General features: G+C 56.3%; 1 protein-coding gene across 1 annotated transcript in view; it reads right to left on the minus strand.

The window, feature by feature from the left end:
* Window positions 1-2,774: 2,774 nt before the first annotated feature.
* The window catches only part of bbs1 (Bardet-Biedl syndrome 1), a 30,975-nt gene continuing 9,964 nt past the window's right edge, over window positions 2,775-23,785 (minus strand). Inside the window, exons 3-11 of the mRNA XM_078427747.1 lie at window positions 19,878-19,984; window positions 18,788-18,908; window positions 17,681-17,839; window positions 17,127-17,196; window positions 13,394-13,552; window positions 10,117-10,250; window positions 8,684-8,818; window positions 6,103-6,189; window positions 2,775-4,151 (exon numbers count right to left, since the gene is read on the minus strand). Of these exons, the coding sequence (XP_078283873.1) occupies window positions 4,065-4,151; window positions 6,103-6,189; window positions 8,684-8,818; window positions 10,117-10,250; window positions 13,394-13,552; window positions 17,127-17,196; window positions 17,681-17,839; window positions 18,788-18,908; window positions 19,878-19,984 (1,059 nt within the window). The 3' untranslated portion in view covers window positions 2,775-4,064. The remainder of the gene's footprint in view (window positions 4,152-6,102; window positions 6,190-8,683; window positions 8,819-10,116; window positions 10,251-13,393; window positions 13,553-17,126; window positions 17,197-17,680; window positions 17,840-18,787; window positions 18,909-19,877; window positions 19,985-23,785) is intronic.

A 23,785-nucleotide genomic window follows, 5' to 3' on the forward strand; every position in this document is an offset into this window, starting at 1 on the left:
TTCCACAGATTCACAACTCTCTGACTGAAAAGGTTTTTCCTCATCTCAGTTCTAAATGGCCTACCCCTTATTCTTAAACTGTGTGTGGCCCCTTGTTCTGGACTCCCCCAACATTGGGAACATGTTTCCTGCCTCTAACGTGTCCAACCCCTTAATAATCTTATACGTTTCGATAAGATCTCCTCTCCTCCTTCTAAATTCCAGTGTATACAAGCCTAGTCGCTCCAGACTTTCAACATACGACAGTCCCGCCATTCCGGGAATTAACCTAGTAAACCTACGCTGCACGCCCTCAATAGAAGGGCCTAGTTCTACTCCGATAACCTGTGGACTTCTGACGTCTCTTTTTTTTTGCTCTGGTTTATTTTTGCCCACATGTTTAGACCGTAATGTTGAATCCTTATTGTTTTGATGTGTTTGTGCTTTATTCTTGATTGTTAACTGTATGTTTGTGTTGTCATGTTTGTGTATGTTTGTATGTTTGCGTAGCGCTTGTCAAAAACGGCTGTTCTTCCTGAGAACACTAACAAAAGAGGTCGGCCTGCCTCAACGGCTTCTGACGACCTTCTACCGCTGCACGTCCGAGAGCATTCTGTCAAAGTGTCTCTCCCGAGCGGTGACCCGACCTTTGTTTTCTGTGTCGTGTCTCCGTTCCCGCTGCGGCCTGCACCTGGAGCTGGCGGCCTCCGGCTGGGACCACCCCGGGCTCTGGTTCGCAGAGGCCGCGGCCCGGACTCACCGCCTGCGGCGCTGGCTGACTTCGGGCGCGGCTGCGACTCGTCTCGGGAGGCTCCGGCGCGGACCGCGTGGACGTCGGAAGCCCGCGGGCCTCCTGGATGGGGGCCGATATCGGGACCTCCGGCAGCGGCAGCGTTTTCGCCCGCCCCGGAATCGCGGGGCTTGGGTCGGCCCAACCTTTCACCGCCCGGCGGGGGCTTCAATGTCGGGAGCCCCGAGCGCCCCGACGTGGCAATTCCAACAGCCTGACCGCGGGGAGAAGACGGCAGGGGAAGAGAAAAAGACATTGTGGCCTTCCATCACAGTGAGGAGGTGACTGGAGGAGACTCACTGTGATGGATGTTTCTTTTGTTTGGTGTTGGTTTGTGATTGTGCGTGTTATTGCATTTTTATTGATTATTCTTATTGGTCTTAATGTTGAACTGCGGGTAATTTTTCATTTCACTGCACATTTCTGTGTATGTGACAAATAAATGACCATTGACTATTGATGTGCGGCATCTATGTGTGGTATCTCAGCTGCTCGGCAGTGGACAGGAGAGCTCTTCAGCGGCTCGTCGGCAGAGCGTAGAGGATCATTGGGACACAGCTGCCTGCCCTGGAGGACATCTACATCTACAAGGCACGCTGCCTCAGGAACGCCACCAGCATCTACAAGGACTCTACATGCCCGCGCCAACGTCTGTTCCATCTGGCCGACGGTTCAAGGCCTTCTACGCCCGCACCTCCACACTAAGGAACAGCTTCATCCCTCGAGCCACAGCCGCTCTGAATCGGTCCTGCTGAGAGCCCCCCATGATCTGTCTCTGACCCCAGGGTCATCTGGCAGGACCGACCACCTGCATGAACCTTTTTTTGCACTTTACCTCGTTCCCCCTTTTCTTTTCCCTTCCCACCCCGCCCCGATCTTGTTGTTGTTTTCATGTACGCCGTGATTTATTCAAATATTTGATTCGATACCATCAATACAGAAGCGACAATCTTGTACAATGTACAAGACTTGTACAATGACGATAAAGGGTATTGTATTGTATTGCATTGTGAGCAGAGCACCAAGGCACATTCCTTGCAGGTGCACATACTTGGCCAATAAACGCACTAATCAATCAATCAATCAATAGATCGATCAATCAATCAATCAATCAGTCGATCAATCAATCAATCAATCAATCAGTCAATCAACCAATCAATTAATTAATCGATTGATGGATCAACTAATCAATTAATTAATCAATTAATTAATTCATCAAACAATTAATTAATTGATTGATTGATTGAACATTGATTGATTGATTGATTGATTGATTGATTGATTGATTGATTGATTGATTGATTGATTGATTGATTGATTGATTGATTGATTGATTGATTGATTGATTGATTGATTGATTGATTGATTGATTGATTGATTGATTGATTGATTGATTGATTGATTGATTGATTGATTGATTGATTGATTGATTGATTGATTGATTGATTGATTGATTGAACTTGCGACACAGCTCTCTGGCCAAAGTTACCAGGTCCGTACCTGAGTCTTGCCCCTTCCCTTAGGGGACAGAGACAACACCCCTCCCCACGCGCAAATCTCGGACATCCCAGCGTCGAGCCAAAAGCGTTATTCTCTCTCCACAGAGGCCGCCAGACCCGCCGAGTGTTTGCACCACTTTTTTAATCGTTATATTACATTCCAGACGGTTACGTTCTCTGTACAACAGACTTGCATTCGCTGGAGTGGAGATGGTTGGGGAAGGGAGCAGTGGGATGGGGAGACGAGGGAGAAGCTGGAACTCGAAGCCCGAGAGCTTTGTGGGAAGGGAACCCGCGGGCGCTGGTTTACACCGGAGAGAGACACGGAGCGCTGGAGCAACTCAGCGGGACGGGCGGCGTCTCCGGAGAGAAGGAACGGGCGACGTTTCGGGTCGAGACGCCTTCTTCAGAGGAAGTCTGTGAAGCCGGAAACCTCGGCCGTTCCTTCTCTCCAGAGACGCTGCCCGTCCCGCTGAGTTGCTCCAGCGCTCCGTGTCTGATCTCACACACAAGAGGTGTTGGGGAACGGCTTACGTTCACAGTGGGGAGCACAGGGCAGGGGGGTCTTTTGTCTCAACACAGTGCAGTGTTGTCCACACTGGATTCTAACACAGAGCACATTGCAGTGTGGAGTGCAGTGTCAGACACAGAGCACAGTTCAGTGCAGGAGGGGCGTGCGGGGTGGGGGAAAGGGGGGAGTGGGGTGAGGGAGGAGGGGGTTAATTTGGGTCGAGACCCTTCAAACACACACACACACACACAGACATAGACACACTGACACACACACACTTACAGACACATACACACACACACTTACACACAAACACACACTTACAAACACATAGACTTACACACACACATACAGAAACACACACATTTACACACAAACACACACATACATACACACTTACAGACACACACTTACACACAAACACACACTTACACACAAACACAGACATACACACACTTACACACAAACACATAGACTTTCACACACATACACACACACATTTACAGACACACACACACATTTACACACACACATACACACGGATACACTTACACAAACATACACACACAGACATACTTACACACATACTTACATGCATTTACAGACATACACTAACACATACATACTTACACACACACTCACACACACATACACTTACACACACACATATATATATATATAATATATAAATAAATAGGAATGATGTTGTCGAGCTGGAGAGGGCGCAGGTATGATTTACGTGGATGTTTCCAGCACTCGAGGGCCTGAGTTCTAGAGAGAGGTTGAGCAGGCTGGGGTTTCATAACTTGGAGCGCAGGAGGACAAGGGGTGGTCTTTTCGAAGTGTACAAGAGCACGGGGGTGAATAGACCGTGTAAACGCACAGAGCCTCTTGCTCGCAGCAGGGGAGTCGAGAACAGGAGGACATGGGTTTCAGGAAGAGGAGAGGGGAAAAAATTCAACAGGAACCCGAGGGGTAAAGTTTTTTTACACAGAGGGTGGTGGGTGTGTGGAACGAGGTAGTTGAGGCAGGGACTACCACAACGTCGAAGAAACATTTGTGTGGGTAGGACGGGTTTGGAGGGACAGGGGCCAAACGCAGGCAAGTGGGACTAGTCGGCCGGTATGGGCAGGTTGGGCCGAAGGGCCTGTTTCCACGCCATGTGGCTTTGTGACCTCGACCCAAGCGGGCGATCGGTTCACGGCAAGCCCCACCCCCCCCCACCCCCGGGCCGGAGACCGCCAGGGATGGGTCGGTGAACGGCCCCCCGCTACCTTCTCCGTGTTCAGCCCAGCGCCAGCCCCTCGCTCACGGGCATGTTGATGTGGGCGGTGAGCAGCGGAACCGAGTTCCCCGCACGCAGCACGAACACCTGCGAGACACAAGCGCCAGCGCGGCCGTTAGCCGGGCAAACCTGGACGTGGACACAGCACGGCGCCCACGGGCACAGGTCCTCCAGCAGGTGGCGCCAAGGCCGGCTCTCGGCTGCCTCACGGCGCCACAGACCCCGGGCTCACGTGTTCCAGGAGCAGATTTAGGCCATTCGGCCCATCAAAGCCACTCCGCCATTAATTATAGAGTCATAGAATGATATAGCGTGGAAACAGGCCCTTTGGCCAACATGCCCCATCTACACTAGTCCCACCTGCCCGCACCGGCCAACATGCCCCATCTACACTAGTCCCACTTGCCCGCACCGGCCAACATGCCCCATCTACACTAGTCCCACCTGCCCACACCGGCCAACATGCCCCATCTACACTAGTCCCACCTGCCCACACCGGCCAACATGCCCCATCTACACTAGTCCCACCTGCCCACACCGGCCAACATGCCCCATCTACACTAGTCCCACCTGCCCACACCGACCGACATGCCCCATCTACACTAGTCCCACCTGCCCGCACCAGCCAACATGCCCCATCTACACTAGTCCCACCTTTGCCCACACCGGCCAACATGCCCCATCTACACTATTCTACATTGTATTCTGAGGCTGTGACCCCTGGTCCTTCACTTTCCCACCAGTGGAAACATCCTCTCCACTTCCACTCGATGCTTGATCCCGACTACGGGCTCTGCCTGCACGGAGTTTGTACCGTTTTCCCCGCGACCCGCGTGGGTTTTCCCCGAGATCTTCGCGTTTCCTCCCACGCTCCAAAGACGTGCAGTTTTGTTGTTTAATTGGCTCGCTATAAATGTAAATTGTCCCTAGCGTGTGTGGGATAGTGTCAGCGTGCGGGGATCGCTGGTAGGCATGGAATCGGTGGGCCGGGACCTGTTTACGCACTGTATCTCTAAACTAAACCAAACTAAACAAAGATGGAGCTGGCATACTTGGTCAACACAGAAGGTGACCGCTGTTTGTGTACCTACACTAGTGCAAGCAAAGAATTTCACCGCGCCTTGTCACATGTGACCATAAAGTATTCCGTCTCATTCCAACCTCGTCTGTCATTACCCTCCCCGGAGGCTGCCTGACCCGCTGAGTTTCTCCAGCGCTCTGTGTGTTTTGCTCAGGGCTTCGGTGTCTGCTAAGGGTTGCCAACTTCCTCACTCCCAAATAAGGGACAAAAGGTGACGGCGCCGCCCCGCGCCCCACGTGACCTCACCCATCCAGCGGCCACGTGCTCCCGCTCCGTCAACGGCGGCCGCCCGGGCCGGGTGCGGGTTGCTAGGCAACCTCCGTTAGGCGGCGCCCGGGCCTCCAGGCCTACACTGTCCGGACCTACACTGTCTCGGCCTACAGCGACCCCCGGGCCTACAACTGTCCGGGCCTACAGGGTCTGGCCCAACAGGGTTCGGGCCTACAGCGTCCGGGCCTAACAGTGTCCGGGCCTACAGTGTGCAGGCCTACAGCGTCCGGGCCTACAGTGTGCGGGCCTACAGTGTCCGTACCTACACTGTCCAGGCTTACTGTTGACCCCCGGGCCTACAACTGTCCGGGCCTACAACTGTCCGTGCCTACAGGGTCCGGGCCAACAGCGTCCGGGCCTACAGTGTCCAGGCCTACAGCGCCCCCCGGGCCTACAGTGTCCGCGCCCAACAGTGTCCAGGCTTACAGTGTCCGGGCCTACATGTCCGGGCCTACAGTATCCGCGCCCAACAGTGTCCGGGCCTACAGTGTTCGGGCCTACAGTGTGCGGGCCTACAGTGTGCGGGCCTACAGGGTGCGGGCCTATAGTGTCCGGACCTACAGCGCCCCCCAAGCCTAATACGGGACAAGGGCGGTCCCATATGGGACAAACCAATATACGGGATGTCCCGGCTAATACGGGACAGCTGGCAACCCTTGTGTCTGCCCCCCCCTTCCCCGGTCTCACCTTAATGATGTCTGAAATCCCCTTATCGCTCAGACACTGCACGAAGGTCTCGATGGGATAAATCAGACCGGGCACCAGCATGGGGACCTGGGGAAGGAGAGTCAGGACACCAGATTAGCAGTGTGGGTTATTTACAGAAGAATGGTTCCCATGGCAGCCCGGCTTTTTGATAAGGTGCAACGTAACACACACACCTATCAGCAAAGTTAAAGAATTCAAGGGACACGTACACAGAGTCACACGGCGCGGAAACAGGCCCTTTGGCCCAACTTGCCCACTACGACCAAGATGGCCCATCTCAAGAGTAGGAAAAAAAATGCAGATGCTGGTTTAAATCGAAGGTAGACACAAGATGCTGGAGTGGCTCACTGGGTCAGGCAGCATCTCTGGAGAGAAGGAATGGGTGATGTTTTGGGTCATAGAAACATAGAAAATAGGTGCAGGAGGAGGCCATTTGGCCCTTCGAGCCAGCACCGCCATTCATTGTGATCATGGCTGATCATCCACAATCAGTAACCCGTGCCTGCCTTCTCCCCACATCCCTTGATTCCGCTAGCCCCCAGAGCTCTATCTAACTCTCTTTTAAATTCATCCAGTGATTTGGCCTCCACTGCCCTCTGTGGCAGGGAATTCCACAAATTCACAACCCTCTGGGTGAAAATGTTTCTTCTCACCTCAGTTTTAAATGGCCTCCCCTTTATTCTTAGACTGTGAGGGTGCAGTCTGAAGAAGGGTCTCGGCCCGAAATGTCACCCATTCCTTCTCTCGCGAGATGCTGCCTGACCCGCTGAGTTATTCCAGCATTCTGTGTCGTGCCCCATCTCAATGTGGTCTCGCTAAGCCGAAGGGCCTTCACTGGAATTTAGAAGGATGAGAATTCACTGGACTTAAGAAGGATGAGAGGGGATCTTATAGGAACATATAAAATTCTTAAAGGATTGGACAGGCTAGATGCAGGAAAAATGTTCCCCATGTTGGGGGAGTCCAGAACTAAGGGGTCACACAGTTTAAGAATCAGGGGTAGGCCATTTAGAACGGAGATGAGGAAAAACATTTTCAGTCGGAGAGTTGTGAATCTGTGGAATTCTCTGCCTCAGAAGGCAGTGGAGGCCAATTCACTGGATGTTTTCAAGAGAGAGCTCTTAGGGCTAACGGAATCAAGGGATATGGGGGGAAGGTAGGAACAGGGTTCTGATTTTAGATGATCAGCCAATGATCATATTGAATGGCGGTGCTGTTTCAAAGAGCCGAATGGCCTCCTCCTGCACCTATTTCCTTTTTTTCCTTCTGTTTCTACTCAGGGGACATTAAATTTGAGGTGGCATGGTGGCACAGCGGGTAGAGCTGCTGCCTCACAGCGCCCGAGACCCGGGTTCCATCCCGACCACGGGCGCCGTCTGTATGGAGTTTGTACGTTCTCCCCGTGACCTGCGTGGGTTTCCTCCCGCACTCCAAAGCCGTACATCCTGTCCCTTAGTGGAGTGGGGGAGGGGAGAGGTGGAGTGGGGGGAGGGTGGAGTGGGGGAGGGGAGGGTGGAGTGGGGGAGGGGAGGGGTGGAGTGGGGGAGGGGAGAGGTGGAGTGGGGGGAGGGGAGGGGGGAGTGGGGGAGGGTGGAGTGGGGGAGGGGAGGGTGGAGTGGGGGAGGGGAGGGGTGGAGTGGGGGAGGGGAGAGGTGGAGTGGGGGGAGGGGAGGGGGGAGTGGGGGAGGGTGGAGTGGGGGAGGGGAGGGTGGAGTGGGGGAGGGGAGGGGTGGAGTGGGGGAGGGGAGAGGTGGAGTGGGTGAGGGGTGGAGTGGGGGAGGGGAGGGGTGGAGTGGGGGAGGGGAGGGTGGAGTGGGGGAGGGGAGGGGTGGAGTGGGGGAGGGGAGGGGTGGAGTGGGGGAGGGTGGAGTGGGGGGGAGGGGAGGGTGAAGTGGGGAAGGGGAGGGTGGAATGGGGAAGGGGAGGGTGGAGTGGGGGAGGGGAGGGTGGAGTGGGGGAGGGGAGGGTGAAGTGGGGAAGGGGAGGGTGGAATGGGGAAGGGGAGGGTGGAGTGGGGGAGGGGAGGGTGGAGTGGGGGAGGGGAGGGGGGAGTGGGGGGGAGGGGAGGGTGAAGTGGGGAAGGGGAGGGTGGAGTGGGGGAGGGGAGGGTGGAGTGGGGGAGGGGAGGGTGGAGTGGGGGAGGATGGAGTGGGGGAGGGGAGGGGGGAGTGGGGGGGAGGGGAGGGTGAAGTGGGGAAGGGGAGGGTGGAGTGGGGGAGGGGAGGGTGGAGTGGGGGAGGGGGGAGGATGGAGTGGGGGAGGGGAGGGGTGGAGTGGGGGAGGGGAGGAGGGTGGAGTGGGGGAGGGGTGGGTGAAGTGGGGGGGAGGAGGGTGGAGTGGGGGAGGGGTGGGTGAAGTGGGGGGAGGGGAGGGTGGAGTGGGGGGAGGGGAGGAGGGTGGAGAGGGGGAGGGGTGGGTGAAGTGGGGGGAGGGGAGGGTGAAGTCGGGGGAGGGGAGGAGGGTGGAGTGGGGGGGAGGAGGGTGGAGTGGGGGGGTGGATGAGGGGGTGTATACGGGGATGGGGGGGGGTCTCTAGATAGCTGGTCAGGTCCGCACCCACCTTGAAGAAGCTCCTCCTGATGGAGTAGAGTTTCTGGTCGTACAGGAAGCTGACCAGGAGGTCGATGATGGGCCGGGAGGCAGACATGTTCTGTACGTTGAGCGTGAGCTTGAAGGAGGGCCCGATACCCTGAACCTGTGGAGAGATGAGGAGAGAGGGGGGTTTCGTATTAGGCCCCGTCCCCAGAGACCTTGACCCCGGCCCCCCAGTGTGTGTGTGGGGGGAGGGGGGTAAGAGACACGAACCACATTTGGGGAGGATGTGTAGGAAAGCAAACTGCAGACGCCATTCGGTTGAAATCGAAGGCAGACACGAAATGCTGGAGTAACTCAGCGGGACGGGCAGCATCATCTCTGGGGAGAGGGAATGAAAGGGGTGACGTTTCAGGTCGCGACCCTTCTTCACGACTGACATCTGACCCCAAAGGGCTGGAGGGAGAGGTCAGGAGTCGCGCGCTGACCTCCGAACCCAGGAGGGCACTGGGCAGACGGGCACCGGGGAGACGGGCACTGGGCAGACGGGCACTGGGGAGACGGGCACTGGACAGACGGGCACTGGGCAGACGGGCACTGGACAGACAGGCACCGGGCAGACGGGCACTGGACAGACGGGCACTGGGGAGACGGGCACTGGGGAGACGGGCACTGGACAGACGGGCACTGGGCAGACGGGCACTGGGCAGACGGGCACTGGGGAGACAGGCACTGGGGAGACGGGCACTGGACAGACGGGCACTGGGGAGACGGGCACTGGGGAGGCGGGCACTGGGGAGACGGGCACTGGGCAGACGGGCACTGGGCGGATGGGCACTGGGCAGACGGGCACTGGGCAGACGGGCACTGGACAGACGGGCACTGGACAGACGGGCACTGGGCAGATGGGCACTGGGGAGACGGGCACTGGGGAGACGGGCACTGGGCAGACGGGCACTGGGGAGAGGGGCACTGGGGAGACGGGCACTGGGGAGACGGGCACTGGGGAGACGGGCACTGGACAGACGGGCACTGGACAGACGGGCACTGGGCAGATGGGCACTGGGGAGACGGGCACTGGGGAGACGGGCACTGGGCAGACGGGCACTGGGGAGACGGGCACTGGGGAGACGGGCACCGGGGAGACGGGCACTGGACAGACGGGCACTGGACAGACGGGCACTGGGCAGATGGGCACTGGGGAGACGGGCACTGGGGAGACGGGCACTGGACAGACGGGCACTGGGGAGACGGGCACTGGGGAGGCGGGCACTGGGGAGACGGGCACTGGGCAGACGGGCACTGGGCAGACGGGCACTGGGGAGACGGGCACTGGACAGATGGGCACTGGGCAGACGGGCACTGGGGAGACGGGCACTGGGCAGACGGGCACTGGGCAGACGGGCACTGGGCAGACGGGCACTGGACAGACGGGCACCGACAGGGCAGACGGGCACTCACCGTGGCGTTGAGCTTCAGGGGTTCGGCAAGGTCAGTGGAGACGGGCGCCATGCTGTTCTCCAGGGCCTTGGCGTAAGCCCGCGCCGCACTGAGGCGCAGTCGGCACAGGTCCATCTGGAAGGTTCTGTGCATGGCTGCCCGCAGAAGCGGGGGGGGGAGGTGAAGGAGGGAGGGGGATGGTTAGAGGGGAGCGTGGGGGTTGGAGAGGGTGGAGGAGGAGGGGAGGAGGAGGGGGAGGGGTGGAGGAGGGGGAGGGGGTGAAGGAGGGATGGGGGGGTGGAGGGGGAGGGGTGGAGGAGGGGAGGGGGTGGAGGAGGGGGAGGGGTGGAGGAGGGGAGGGAGAGAGGGAGGAGGAGGGGGGGAGAGGGTAAATGAGGGGAGGGGGGGTGGAGGAAGGGAGGGGGGTAAAGGTGGGGAGCAGTGGGGAGGTGAAAGAGAGGAGGGGGTGGAGGAGGGGAGGGGGGAGGAGGAGGGGGGAGGGGAGTGGTGGGGGGGAGCGGAGGGAGGGATAAGGAAGGGGCGAGGGGAGAGGGTAAAGGAGGTGAGGGGGGTGAAGGTGGGGAGGGAGGGGGGGAGGAAGAGAAGACATACCAGTTAACACCACAGCCCTAACCCACGCAAGGGTTGGCATGGTGGCGCAGTGGGTAGAGCTGCTGCCTCACAGCGCCAGAGACCCGGGTTCGATCCCGACCACGGGCGCTGTCTGCGCGTTGTTTGCACGCTCTCCCCGTGTCCGGCGTGGGTTTTCACCGGGCGCTCCGGCTTCCTCCCACACTCCAAAGGCGTGAGGGTCTGTCGGCTAATTTGGGCGTCTGTTAAATTGTAAATTGGTTCCTTGCATGTGTGTGTGTGTGTGGGGACCTGTGTGTGTGTGGGACAATGTCAGTGTGTGGGGACCTGTGTGTGTGGGGACCTGTGTGTGTGGGGGACCTGTGTGTGTGGGGACCTGTGTGTGTGGGACACGGTCAGTGTGTGGGGATCTGTGTGTGGGTGGGACACGGTCAGTGTGTGGGGGACCTGTGTGTGTGTGGGGACCTGTGTGTGTGGGACACGGTCAGTGTGCGGGGGACCTGTGTGTGTGGGACACGGTCAGTGTGCGGGGACCTGTGTGTGTGGGACAATGTCAGTGTGTGGGGACCTGTGTGTGTGGGACACGGTCAGTGTGTGGGGACCTGTGTGTGTGGGACACGGTCAGTGTGTGTGTGGGGGACCTGTGTGTGTGGGGACCTGTGTGTGTGGGACACGGTCAGTGTGTGGGGACCTGTGTGTGTGGGACACGGTCAGTGTGTGTGTGGGGGACCTGTGTGTGTGTGGGACACGGTCAGTGTGTGGGGACCTGTGTGTGTGTGGGGACCTGTGTGTGTGGGACACGGTCAGTGTGCGGGGGACCTGTGTGTGTGGGACAATGTCAGTGTGTGGGGACCTGTGTGTGTGGGACAATGTCAGTGTGTGGGGACCTGTGTGTGTGGGACACGGTCAGTGTGTGGGGACCTGTGTGTGTGGGACACGGTCAGTGTGTGTGTGGGGACCTGTGTGTGTGTGGGACATGGTCAGTGTGTGTGTGGGGACCTGTGTGTGTGGGACACGGTCAGTGTGTGTGTGGGGACCTGTGTGTGTGTGGGACATGGTCAGTGTGTGTGTGGGGACCTGTGTGTGTGCGACACGGTCAGTGTGTGTGTGGGGACCTGTGTGTGTGTGGGACACGGTCAGTGTGTGTGTGGGGGACCTGTGTGTGTGTGGGACACGGTCAGTGTGTGTGTGGGGGACCTGTGTGTGTGTGGGACACGGTCAGTGTGCGGGGACCAGTGTGTGTGTGGGGACCAGTGTGTGTGTGGGACACGGTCAGTGTGTGAGGACCTGTGTGTGTGTGGGACATGGTCAGTGTGTGGGACGCGGTCAGAGTGTGTGTGGGGGACCTGTGTGTGTGTGGGACACGGTCAGTGTGTGGGGACCTGTGTGTGTGGGACACGGTCAGTGTGTGGGGACCTGTGTGTGTGTGGGACACGGTCAGTGTGCGGGGACCACTGTGTGTGTGGGACACGGTCAGTGTGTGGGGACCTGTGTGTGTGGGACACGGTCAGTGTGTGTGTGGGGGACCTGTGTGTGTGTGGGACACGGTCAGTGTGTGGGGGACCTGTGTGTGTGGGACAATGTCAGTGTGTGGGGACCTGTGTGTGTGTGGGACACGGTCAGTGTGTGGGGACCAGTGTGTGTGTGGGACACGGTCAGTGTGTGGGGACCTGTGTGTATGTGGGACACGGTCAGTGTGCGGGGACCAGTGTGTGTGTGGGACACGGTCAGTGTGTGGGGACCTGTGTGTGTGGGACACGGTCAGTGTGCGGGGGACCTGTGTGTGTGGGACACGGTCAGTGTGTGGGGACCTGTGTGTGTGGGACACGGTCAGTGTGTGGGGACCTGTGTGTGTGTGGGACACGGTCAGTGTGTGTGTGGGGGACCTGTGTGTGTGTGGGACACGGTTAGTGTGTGGGGACCTGTGTGTGTGTGACACGGTCAGTGTGTGGGACACGGTCAGTGTGTGGGGACCTGTGTGTATGTGGGACACGGTCAGTGTGCGGGGACCTGTGTGTGTGTGGGACACGGTCAGTGTGTGTGTGGGGGACCTGTGTGTGTGGGACACGGTCAGTGTGTGGGACACGGTCAGTGTGTGGGACACGGTCAGTGTGTGGGACACGGTCAGTGTGTGGGGACCTGTGTGTATGTGGGACACGGTCAGTGTGCGGGGACCTGTGTGTGTGTGGGACACGGTCAGTGTGTGTGTGGGGGACCTGTGTGTGTGTGTGGGACCTGTGTGTGTGTGTGGGACCTGTGTGTGTGTGGAGACCTGTGTGTGTGTGACACGGTCAGTGTGTGGGGACCTGTGTGTGTGTGGGTCACGGTCAGTGTGTGGGACACGGTCAGTGTGTGGGACACGGTCAGTGTGTGGGACACGGTCAGTGTGTGGGGACCTGTGTGTGTGGGACACGGTCAGTGTGCGGGGACCAGTGTGTGTGTGGGGGACCTGTGTGTGTGGGACACGGTCAGTGTGCGGGGACCAGTGTGTGTGTGGGGGACCTGTGTGTGTGGGACACGGTCAGTGTGCGGGGACCAGTGTGTGTGTGGGGGACCTGTGTGTGTGGGACACGGTCAGTGTGTGGGGACCAGTGTGTGTGTGGGACACGGTCAGTGTGTGGGGACCTGTGTGTGTTTGGGACACGGTCAATGTGCGCGGGGATCGCTGGTGGAGACCCCATGAGGGGAGCGGCGATCCGATTCTCACCCACGGCGCTCTCCCGTTCCCGTAGCGTCTGGTCCACGTACAGCTTGGTTTTCTTCGGCACGTTAAGCTTGATGCTCTGAGCCACCGGCGGCCCCGGACTCGTGTCCTTCTCCTCAAAGACCGCCGTCCTCTTCAGGATCTTGACCACCAGACCCCCACCTGAGGGGGGAGGGACGAGAAACAGGTCGCAGAGTGACACAGCGCGGAAACAGGCGAGAACGTGCAAACACCGTACAGACGGTGCCCGTGGTCGGGATGGAACCCGGGTCTCCGGCGACTCTACCCCGGCCCCCCACCTCGTAAAATGCCCCGGGTGCGTAGGGAATAGATGGGAAAGATAACACGGAACTAGTGGGGACGGGTGATCGATGGTCGGAGTCGACCCGGTGGGCCGAAGGGCCTGTTTCTGTGCTGCGTGGAGTCACAGAGTGACGCAGTGTGGAGACAGGCCCTTCGGCCCAACTTGCCCAACATGTCCCAGCTACACTAGTCCCACCAGATAATATCCCTCCAAACCCGTCCTATCCATGTACCTGTCTAACAATTTCTTAAACGTTGGGATAGTCCCAGCCTCAACTACCTCCTCCGGCAGCTCGTTCCATACACCCACTACCATTTGGTGAAAAAGTTACCCCTCAGATTCCTATTAAATCGTTTCCCCCTTCACCTTGAACCTGTGTCCTCTGGTCCTCGATTCCCCTACTCTGGGCAAGAGACTCTGTGCATCTACCTGATCTATTCCTCTCATGATTTTGTACACTTCTATAAGATCTCCCCTCATCCTCCTGCGCTCTAAGGAATCGAGACCCAGCCTGCTCAACCTCTCCCTGTAGCTCACACCCTCTAGTCTCCTCGTAAATCTTCTCTGAACCCTTTCAAGCTTGACTATATCTTTCCTACAAACATTGTGCCCAGAACTGAACACAATATTCTACATGCGGTCTCACGGACGTCTTATACAATTGCAACATGACCTCCCAATGTCTATACTCTTGCGTAGCAAAGAATTGCAGAAGGTGGTTCAGACACAAAATGCTGGAGTAACTTAGCGGGTCAGGCAGCATCTCTGGAGAGAAAAGGAATGGAATGCGGCCGCCATTGGTGGAGCGGGAGCACGTGGCCGCTGGCTGGGTGAGGTCACGTGGGGCGCGGGGCGGTGGCATCACCTTTTGTCCCGTTTTTGTGAGTGAGGAAGTTGGCAACCCTCGATGTGCTGGCACTGGAGAGGGTCCAGAGGAGGTTTACAAGAACGATCCCAGGAATGAGTGGGTTAACACACGATGAGCGTTTGTCGGCCTGTACTCGCTGGAGTTTAGAAGGATGAGGGGGGACCTCATTGAAACGTACAGAACAGTGAGCGGCCTGGATAGAGTGGATGTGGAGAGGATGTTTCCACTAGTGGGAGAGTCTAGGACCAGAGGGCACGGCCTCAGAAGTAAAGGACGTTCCTTTAGGAAGGAGATGGTGAGGAATTGCTTTAGTCAGGGGGTGGTGAATCTGTGGGATTCTTTGCCACAGACGGCCGTGGAGGCCACAAGTCAGTGGATATTTCTAAGGCCGAGATAGATAGATTCTTGATTTGTGCGGGTGTCAGGGGTTATGGGAAGAAGGCAGGAGAATGGGGTTGAGAGGGAAAGATATATCAGCCATGATTGAATGGCGGAGTAGACGATGGGCCGAAAGGCCTAATTCTGCTCCTATCACTTATGGCCTTCTGTACTTATAAGGAATTTTAATGTAGATAAACAAGGTTTATGTTTAGAAATAAAGAATTGGAAATGGGAAAAGACCACAAAGTTTCCTTGCAGATCGGGATGAGTCCGAAGAAGGATCCCGACCCGAAACGTCACCTATCCATGTTCTCCACAGATGCTGCCTGACCCTCTGAGTTACTCCAGCACTCTGTGAAACGTCACCTATCCATGTTCTCCACAGATGCTGCCTGACCCTCTGAGTTACTCCAGCACTCTGTGAAACGTCACCTATCCATGTTCTCCAGAGACGCTGCCTGACCCGCTGAGTTACTCCAGCACTCTGTGAAACGTCACCTATCCATGTTCTCCACAGACGCTGCCTGACCCGCTGAGTTACTCCAGCACTCTGTGAAACGTCACCCATTCCTTCTCTCCACAGATGCTGCCCGACCCGCTGAGTTACTCCAGCACTCTGTGAAACGTCACCTATCCATGTTCTCCGCAGATGCTGCCTGACCCGCTGAGTTACTCCAGCACTCTGTGTCTTGCGGCCCCCCATTTTATCTCACCGGCTCGCTTAGGGCCCCTTGTGGCTGCCGCCTGCTACTGCAGCAGGCAAGGACGCCAAGCCAACAGGCCAAATATCTGCGCACATTCCCACATTAATACAGGGCAATCCTCTGTAATCCTTGCCCTGGGCTAACCCCTGCCCTGAGTGACTGCATCGCAGCTCAGTGTAAAAGGAGCTTTGCAATGCAAACTGTCCCTCGGGTGGCCGACTGTCCCATATCAGCCGGGACATCCCTAAGTTTGGGCTAAATGTGGTTCGTCCCTGTGTAGTCAGGGTTGCCAACTTCAGGGTTGGTCAGGGTTGCCAACTTCCTCGCTCCCAAATGCGGGACAGAGGGTGACGTAACCGCCCCCCCCCCCCGCGGGACCTCACCCAAGCCAGCGGCCACGCGCTCCCGCTCCACCAATGGCGGCCGCCATTGGTGGAGCGGGAGCACGTGGCCGCTGGCTGCGTGAGGTCACCCTCTGTCTCAGGAGCGTGGGAGGAAACCGGAGCAAGCCCACACGCATCACGGGGAGAGAACGTGCGAACTCCGTACAGACAGCACCCGTGGTCGGGATGGAACCCGGGTCTCTGGCGCTGCCAGGCAGCAACTCTACCGCTGCGCCACCGTGCCGCCCCTCGTAAAATGCCCCGGGTGTGTAGGGAAAGTGGGATAACACGGGTGATCGATGGTCGGCATCGACCCGGCGGGCCGAAGGGCCTGTTTCTGTGCTGCGTAGAGTCATAGAGTGATGCAGCGTGGGAAAAGGCCCTTCGGCCCAACTTGCCCACACCGGCCAACGGTCCCAGCTACACTAGTCCCACCTGCACGCGTTTGGCCCATATCCCTCCAAACCCGTCCTATCCATGTACCTGTCCAACGTTGGGATAGTCCCAGCCTCAACTACCTCCTCCGGCAGCTCGTTCCATACACCCACCGCCCTCTGTGTGAAAACGTCACCCCTCAGATTCCTATGAAATATTTTCCCCTTCTATGTCCTCTGGTCCTCGATTCACCTACTCTGGGCAAGAGCCTCTTTGCATCTACCCGATCAATTCCAGCATCTATCCGATCTATCTCCAAACGTGCAGCGGCAGCGCCACTGCCTTACAGCGCCGGAGACCCGGGTTCGATCCTGACCACGGGTGCCGTCTGTACGGAGTTCGTACGTTCTCCCCTTGACCTGCGTGGGTTTTCTCCGAGATCTTCGGCTTCCTCCAAAGATGTCCAGGTCTGTTGGTTAATTGGCTTGGTGCAAATGTAAAACTGTCCCCAGTGTGTGTGTGTGTGTGTGTGTGTGTGTGTGTGTGTGTGTGTGTGTAAGGTGGTGTGTTAGTGTGCGGGGATCGCTGGTCGGCGCGGACTCGGTGGGCTGCTGTATCTCCAAACTAAACCAAACTCTCAACCAAACGAAAAGATTACTTTGGAGAAGGTCACGTGAATAAAAGAGAAGACTGATCGCAAGACGGAAGAAGAGTGGCTTGCCTTTGGTGGTCATGATAAGGGTGCCGTCTTCCCGCCCGTACCTGCCGAAACACAGGCTGGTCACGACATCCTTTGGGGGAAGGCGGAGAGAGAAGGGTAAATATCGGTCAAGGGCAAGACTCAAGGCTCCGATCAGCCAAAACATTATGACCACTGACAGGCGGAGTGAATAACATTGACGATTACCTTGTTACAATGGGACCTGTCAAGGGGTGGGCTGCATTCAGGCAGAAGGGTGGTGAATCTGCGGGATTCATTGCTATAGACGGCTGTGGGGGTACTTTTAAGGCGCACATTGACACATTCTCGATTCGTAAAGGGCTACGGGGAGTCGGCGGGGGAATGGGGTTGGGAGGGAAAGGTGGAACGGCCGAGTGGACTCGAAGGGGCCGAATGGCCTAATTCTTCTCCTGCGACTTCTCCCTCACGGGGAGAAGGCGGGAGAATGGGCTTGAGAGGGAAAGGGAGGTCAGCCAGGATCGGAAGGCGAAGTAGGCCTGGTGGGGCGAGCGGCATAGTTCTGCTCCTGCGGCCTGAACTTGCGGAGACCGTACCTGAGTCTTGGTAACGTTGATGAGGTTTTTGTCCCGGTACAGATGGACCTCTGAGTTACCAAGGGCCACCAAAACCGCCTGGAACCCCTTGGATTTATGGTCCATCAGGCCCATGGTCATGATGGGAGCGGGCAGGTAGACAGTCCAAAGCTTCTTGCCCTGCGTGGGGGGAGGAAGGAAGGCCTTCAGTAGACGGGCACAGAAGATCGAGTCATACAAAGGCAGGCACAAAATGGCGGAGTAACTCGGCGGGTCAGGCAGCATCTCTGGAGAGAAGGAACGGGTGACGTTTCGGGTCGAGACCCTTCCTCAGAACTGAAGGTCCTTCTGCAGTTGTACAGGGCCCTAGTGAGACCGCACCAGGAGTACTGTGTGCGGTTTTGGTCTCCAGATTTGAGGAAGGATATTCATGCTATTGAGGGCGTGCAGCGTAGGTTCACCAGGTTAATTCCCGGAATGGCGGGACTGTCGTATGTTGAAAGACTGGAGCGACTAGGCTTGTATACACTGGAATTTAGAAGGATGAGAGGAGATCTTATCGAAACGTATAAGATTATTAAGGGGTTTGGCACGTTAAGAGGCAGGAAACATGTTCCCAATGTTGGGGGAGTCCAGAATGAGGGGCCACACAGTTTAAGAATAACGGGTTGGCCATTTAGAACGGAGATGAGGAAAAACTTTTTCAGTCAGAGAGTTGTGAATCTGTGGAATTCTCTGCCTCAGAAGGCAGTGGAGGCCAATTCTCTGAATGCATTCAAGAGAGAGTTGGATAGAGCTCTTAAGGATAGCGGAGTCAGGGGGTATGGGGAGAAGGCAGGAACGGGGTACTGATTGAGAATGAACAGCCATGATCACATTGAATGGTGGTGCTGGCTCGAAGGGCCTAATGGCCTCCTCCTGCACCCTTCTTCTGAAGTCTCGACTCGAAAGGTCAGCCGTTCCTACTCTCCAGAGATGCTGCCTGAGCCGCTGAGTTACTCCAGCGTTTTGTGTCTACCTTCGATTCAGACCACCGTCTGCACTAGTGTGCATGTGGTTCTGTCCTACACACTAAGCCAATCTCCCCAGCCTCGACTGAGTCAGCAGCTCGTGGCCAAGCAACGCTACCTTCTGGGTGTAAGAGTGAAGTGTCTCCTTGCCACAGCCAACAACAATGTTCTTGTTGACCCGCACCAGCCCCACCGGTTGGCAGTTCAGCTCGATGCAGTGTTTGGGCTGCTTCAAGTCCCTGTTGAGGCAACAACACAATAGACAATAGACAACAGACAATAGGTGCAGGAGGAGGCCATTCGGCCCTTTCGAGCCAGCACCACCATTCACCGTGATCATGGCTGATCATTCTCAATCAGTACCCCGTTCCTGCCTTCTCCCCCATACCCCCTGACTCCGCTATCCTTAAGAGCTCTATCTAGCTCTCTCTTGAATGCATTCAGAGAATTGGCCTCCACTGCCTTCTGAGGCAGAGAATCCCACAGATTCACAACATCCGCCCACTCACACAACCTGTCCAAGTCACCCTGCAACCTCATAGCATCACTGCCTGCTGTACCTGCAATAGAGTCACACACACACTGTGTGGACACAGGCCCTTCGGCCCGACTTGCCCCACATGTCCCATCCACACCAGTCCCACCCGCCTGCGGTTTAGTCCACATCCCTCCCAACCCTGTCCTGTCCCTGAACCTGTCTGATTGCCTCTTCCAACGGGATAGTCCCCGCCTCAACTACCTCGTTCCACTCACCCGCCACCCTTGGTGTGTGGAAAACGTTACCCCTCAGATTTAAGGACGTTCCTTCAGGAAGGAGATGAGGAGGGATTTCTTCAGTCAGAGAGGGCAGTGAATCCGTGAAATTCTTTGCCAAAGGAGGCCAAGTCAATGGACATTTTTAAGGCAGAGATAGATAGATTCCTGATTAGTACGGGCGTCAGGGTTTATGGGGAGAATGGGGTTAGGAGGGAGAGATTGATCAGCCGTGATTGAATGGCAGAGTAGACTTGATGGGCCGAATTCTGCTCTTATCACTTATGACCTTATATATTCCTTTAAAACCTCCCCCCCCCCTTCACCTTAAACCTATGGTCTCTGGTTCTCGATTCCCCTACTCTGGGCAAGAGACTCTACCCGAACTATTCCTCCCATGATTCTATACACCTCTATCAGGTCCTCCGGCGCTCCAGTGAATTCAACGGGCCTACCTGCGGACAATGTAGATGTTCCCGTTCCGACAGGCAACGATGATCCTGAACTCCACGTCAAACTGCCCACTCACGTCCATGAACACGGGCACACTTGGCAAGCCCACCTGGTGGAATCAGACTGCAGTTGTAGATGAGGCCCAGTCCACCACACTCCCCACCATTGTAGATGGAGCCCAGTCCACCACACTCCCCACCATTGTAGATGGAGCCCAGTCCACCACACACATCACACTCCCCACCATTGTAGATGAAGCCCAGTCCACCACACTCCCTACCATTGTAGATGGAGCCCAGTCAATCACACACTCCCCACCACCGACTCCATCTACACTTCACAGTACCTTGGAAAAGCAACCAACATCGTCAAAGACGTGTCCCTGTCCCACCACGGACTTCCCTTCATCTCCCCGCTCCCGTCCGGCAGAAGGTACAGAAGCTTGAAAGCCCGCACCACCAGGCTCAGGGACACCTTCTGCCCCTCTGTTATCAGGCTTCTGGTAGAGTTGTCTGCCTTACAGCACTTGCAACGCCTGACGGAGGTTGCGTAGCAACCCGCCTCCCGGCCCGGGGCGGCCGCCATTGGTGGAGCGGGAGCACGTGGCCGCTGGCTGGGTGAGGTGAGGTCAGGTGGGGCGCGGGGCGGTGACGTCACCTTGTCCCTTATTTGGGAGTGAGATAGTTGGCAACCCCTAATTTGGACAGGTTTAGAGTTTAGAGGGGTTTCGAGGGATACGAGGGCAAATGGGACCAGCGTAGGTGTAGCTTGGTAGACGCGGTTGAGTTGGCTTCTGTACATACAGTGCCAGAGACCCATGTTTGGTCAAGACGATGGGTGCTGTCGTACGGGGCTTGTTCATTCTCGCTGATTTGTCCATGCACTCCGGTTTCCTCCCACACTCCAAAGACCTACAGGTTTGTAGGTTAGTTGGCTCCGTCAAATTGTAAATTGTCACCAGTGTGTGTGTGTAGGACAGTGTTAGTGTACGGGATGATCGCTGGTGGGCAGAGGGGCCTGTATCTCCAAAGTAAAGCCTACAGTGGACTGCAGGCGTGGGAAGGAACTGCAGATGATGGTCTACATCGAAGATCGACGGAAAATGTTGGAAGAACTCAGCGGACAGGCAGCGCCTCTAGAGAGAGGGAATGGGCAGAATTTCGGTTCGAGACCCTTCTTCTGAAGTCTCGACCTGAAACGTCACCCATTCCTTCTCTCCAGAGATGCTACCAGACCCGCTGAGTTACTCCAGCATTTTGTGGCCTTCTAAAGTGGATTAGGTGGGCCGAAAGGCCTGTTTCCATGCTGTATCTCTGAAGAAAAGTCAAGTGGTGAGAGGAAGGGCATGTTTCGATGCAGGATCACTAAAGTAAAGTCTAAAGGGGACCAATAGACAATAGACAATAGGTGCAGGAGGAGACCATTCGGCCCTTCGAGCCAGCACTGCCATTCAATGTGATCATGGCTGATCATTCTCAATCAATACCCTGTTCCTGCCTTCTCCCCATACCCCCTGACTCCGCTATCCTTAAGAGCTCTATCTAGCTCTCTCTTGAATGCATTCAGAGAATTGGCCTCCACTGCCTTCTGAGGCAGAGAATCCCACAGATTCACAACTCTCTGACTGAAAAAGTTTTTCCTCATCTCAGTTCTAAATGGCCTACCCCTTATTCTTAAAATGTGGCCCCTTGTTCTGGACTCCCCCAACATTGGGAACATGTTTCCTGCCTCTAACGTGTCCAACCCCTTAATAATCTTATACGTTTCGATAAGATCCCCTCTCATCCTTCTAAATTCCAGTGTATAACAAGCCTAGTCGCTTCAGTCTTTCAACATATGACAGTCCCGCCATTCCGGGAATTAACCTAGTAAACCTACGCTGTACGCCCTCAATAACAAGAATATCCTTCCTCAAATGTGGAGACCAAAACTGCACACAGTACTCCAGGTGCGGTCTCACTAGGGCCCTTGTACAACTGCAGAAGGACCTCTTTGCTCCTATACTCACCTCGTCTTGTTATGAAGGCCAACATTCCATTGGCTTTCTTCACTGCCTGCTGTACCTGCATGCTTCCTTTCAGTGACTGATGCATTAGGACACCCAGATCTCGTTGTACGTCCCCTGTTCCTAACTTGACACCATTCAGATAATACTCTGCCTTCCTATTTTTACCACCAAAGTGGATAACCTCACACTTATCCACATTAAACTGCATCTGCATGCATCCGCCCACTCACACAACCTGTCCAAGTCACCCTGCAACCTCATAGCATCTTCCTCACAGTTCACACTGCCACCCAGCTTTGTATCATCTGCAAATTTGCTAATGGTACTTTTAATCCCTTCATCCAAGTCATTAATGTATATTGTAAATAGCTGCGGTCCCAGCACCGAGCCTTGCGGTACCCCACTAGTTACTGCCTGCCATTCTGAAAGGGACCCATTTATCCCCACTCTTTGCTTTCTGTCTGTCAACCAGTTTTCGGACCGGGAGGGAGGAAGGGCCTGTTTCCTTGACGTATCTCTGAAGCAAACCAGACCTGGGCCCCAGCGTATGCCTGATCGTTGCGGGGAGGGTGGGGGGGAGGCCTGTGCGTGAGGAGGCCAGATATTTAATCCGCCTTGCAGTCGGCTTCTTGCCCTCGGTCGGAGAGGGGGGCAAGAGCTCACAGCTCCGGGCGCGGTGCAGACAGGCAGGCAGGAGCACGGACGCCACTTGATCTGGCCAGAAACAGAAGGGCGCCGGGCCGGGGACAGAAAGTGGAGACGCGCTCACGTAACCCGACCCCCACGGCTCAGGAATCCCAAGGTCGCGGCTCCTGACCTCAACTTGAAACAGCAGCAGGGAGCCCAGATCTCATGCCCATGGTTTTTAGTTTTTAGTTTTGATTTAATTTTGGAGATGCAGCCATTGGAGATGCATCAATGGCCCCTTTCACATCAGCTCTGCTTAGAGATACAGCATGGAAACAGGCCCTTCGGCCCTCCGTGTCCATACTGACCATCGATGGCCCCTTTCACATCAGCTCTGCTTAGAGATACAGCATGGAAGCAGGCCCTTCGGCCCTCCGTGTCCATACTGACCATCGATGGCCCCCTTTCACTTCAGTTCTGTTTACAGATACAGCATGGAAGCAGGCCCTTCGGCCCACCGTCTCCATGCCAACCACAAACAACCCCTGTTCAGATCAGGTCTATTCTTAGAGGGACAGCATGGAAACAGGCCCTTCGTCCCACCAGGTTCCGTGCTGACCATCGATGGCCCCTTTCACATCAGTTCTATTTAGAGACACGTCATGGAAACAGGCCCTTCGGCCCACCAAGTCATTGCCAACCTGAGCAGTTGGCGAGAGGACGGTTGAGTTGCCCGATAACAGCCGGGAAGAAACCGCCCCTGAATCTGGAGGTGTGCGTTTTTCACACTTCTGTACCTCTTGCCCGATGGGAGAGGGGAGAAGGGGGAGTGGCCGGGGGTGAGACTGGTCCTTGATTATGCTGCTGGCCTTGCTGAGGCAACGTGAGGTGTAGACGGAGTCAAAGGAAGGGGAACCCTCACGTTCAACCCGGGTCGGAAACACAATCCGGGGGTCATGGCTGCAAAGAGGCGCTGAACGGTCAGAGGTTGTGAAATTGTCCCGAGTGCGTGTAGGATAGTGTTGGTGTGCGGGGATCGCTGGTCGGCGCGGACCCGGTGGGCCGAAGGGCCTGTTTCCGCGCTGTACCTCTAAACTAAACTCAGCTCTCTCGGAAGAGAGTTCTCAAAAACGCCCGCTCTATCCGCTCCCCCTCTGTTAGTTCCTCCCCCCGACTCTCAGTCTGAAGAAGGGTCTCGACCCGAAACACCAGCCATTCTCCAGAGACGCTGCCTGTCGCTGTTTAAGGATAAGGGGAAGTCTTTCAGGACCGAGA

Source organism: Rhinoraja longicauda, chromosome 34 (genome assembly GCF_053455715.1).
Source record: "Rhinoraja longicauda isolate Sanriku21f chromosome 34, sRhiLon1.1, whole genome shotgun sequence".
Lineage (NCBI taxonomy): Eukaryota > Metazoa > Chordata > Chondrichthyes > Rajiformes > Arhynchobatidae > Rhinoraja > Rhinoraja longicauda.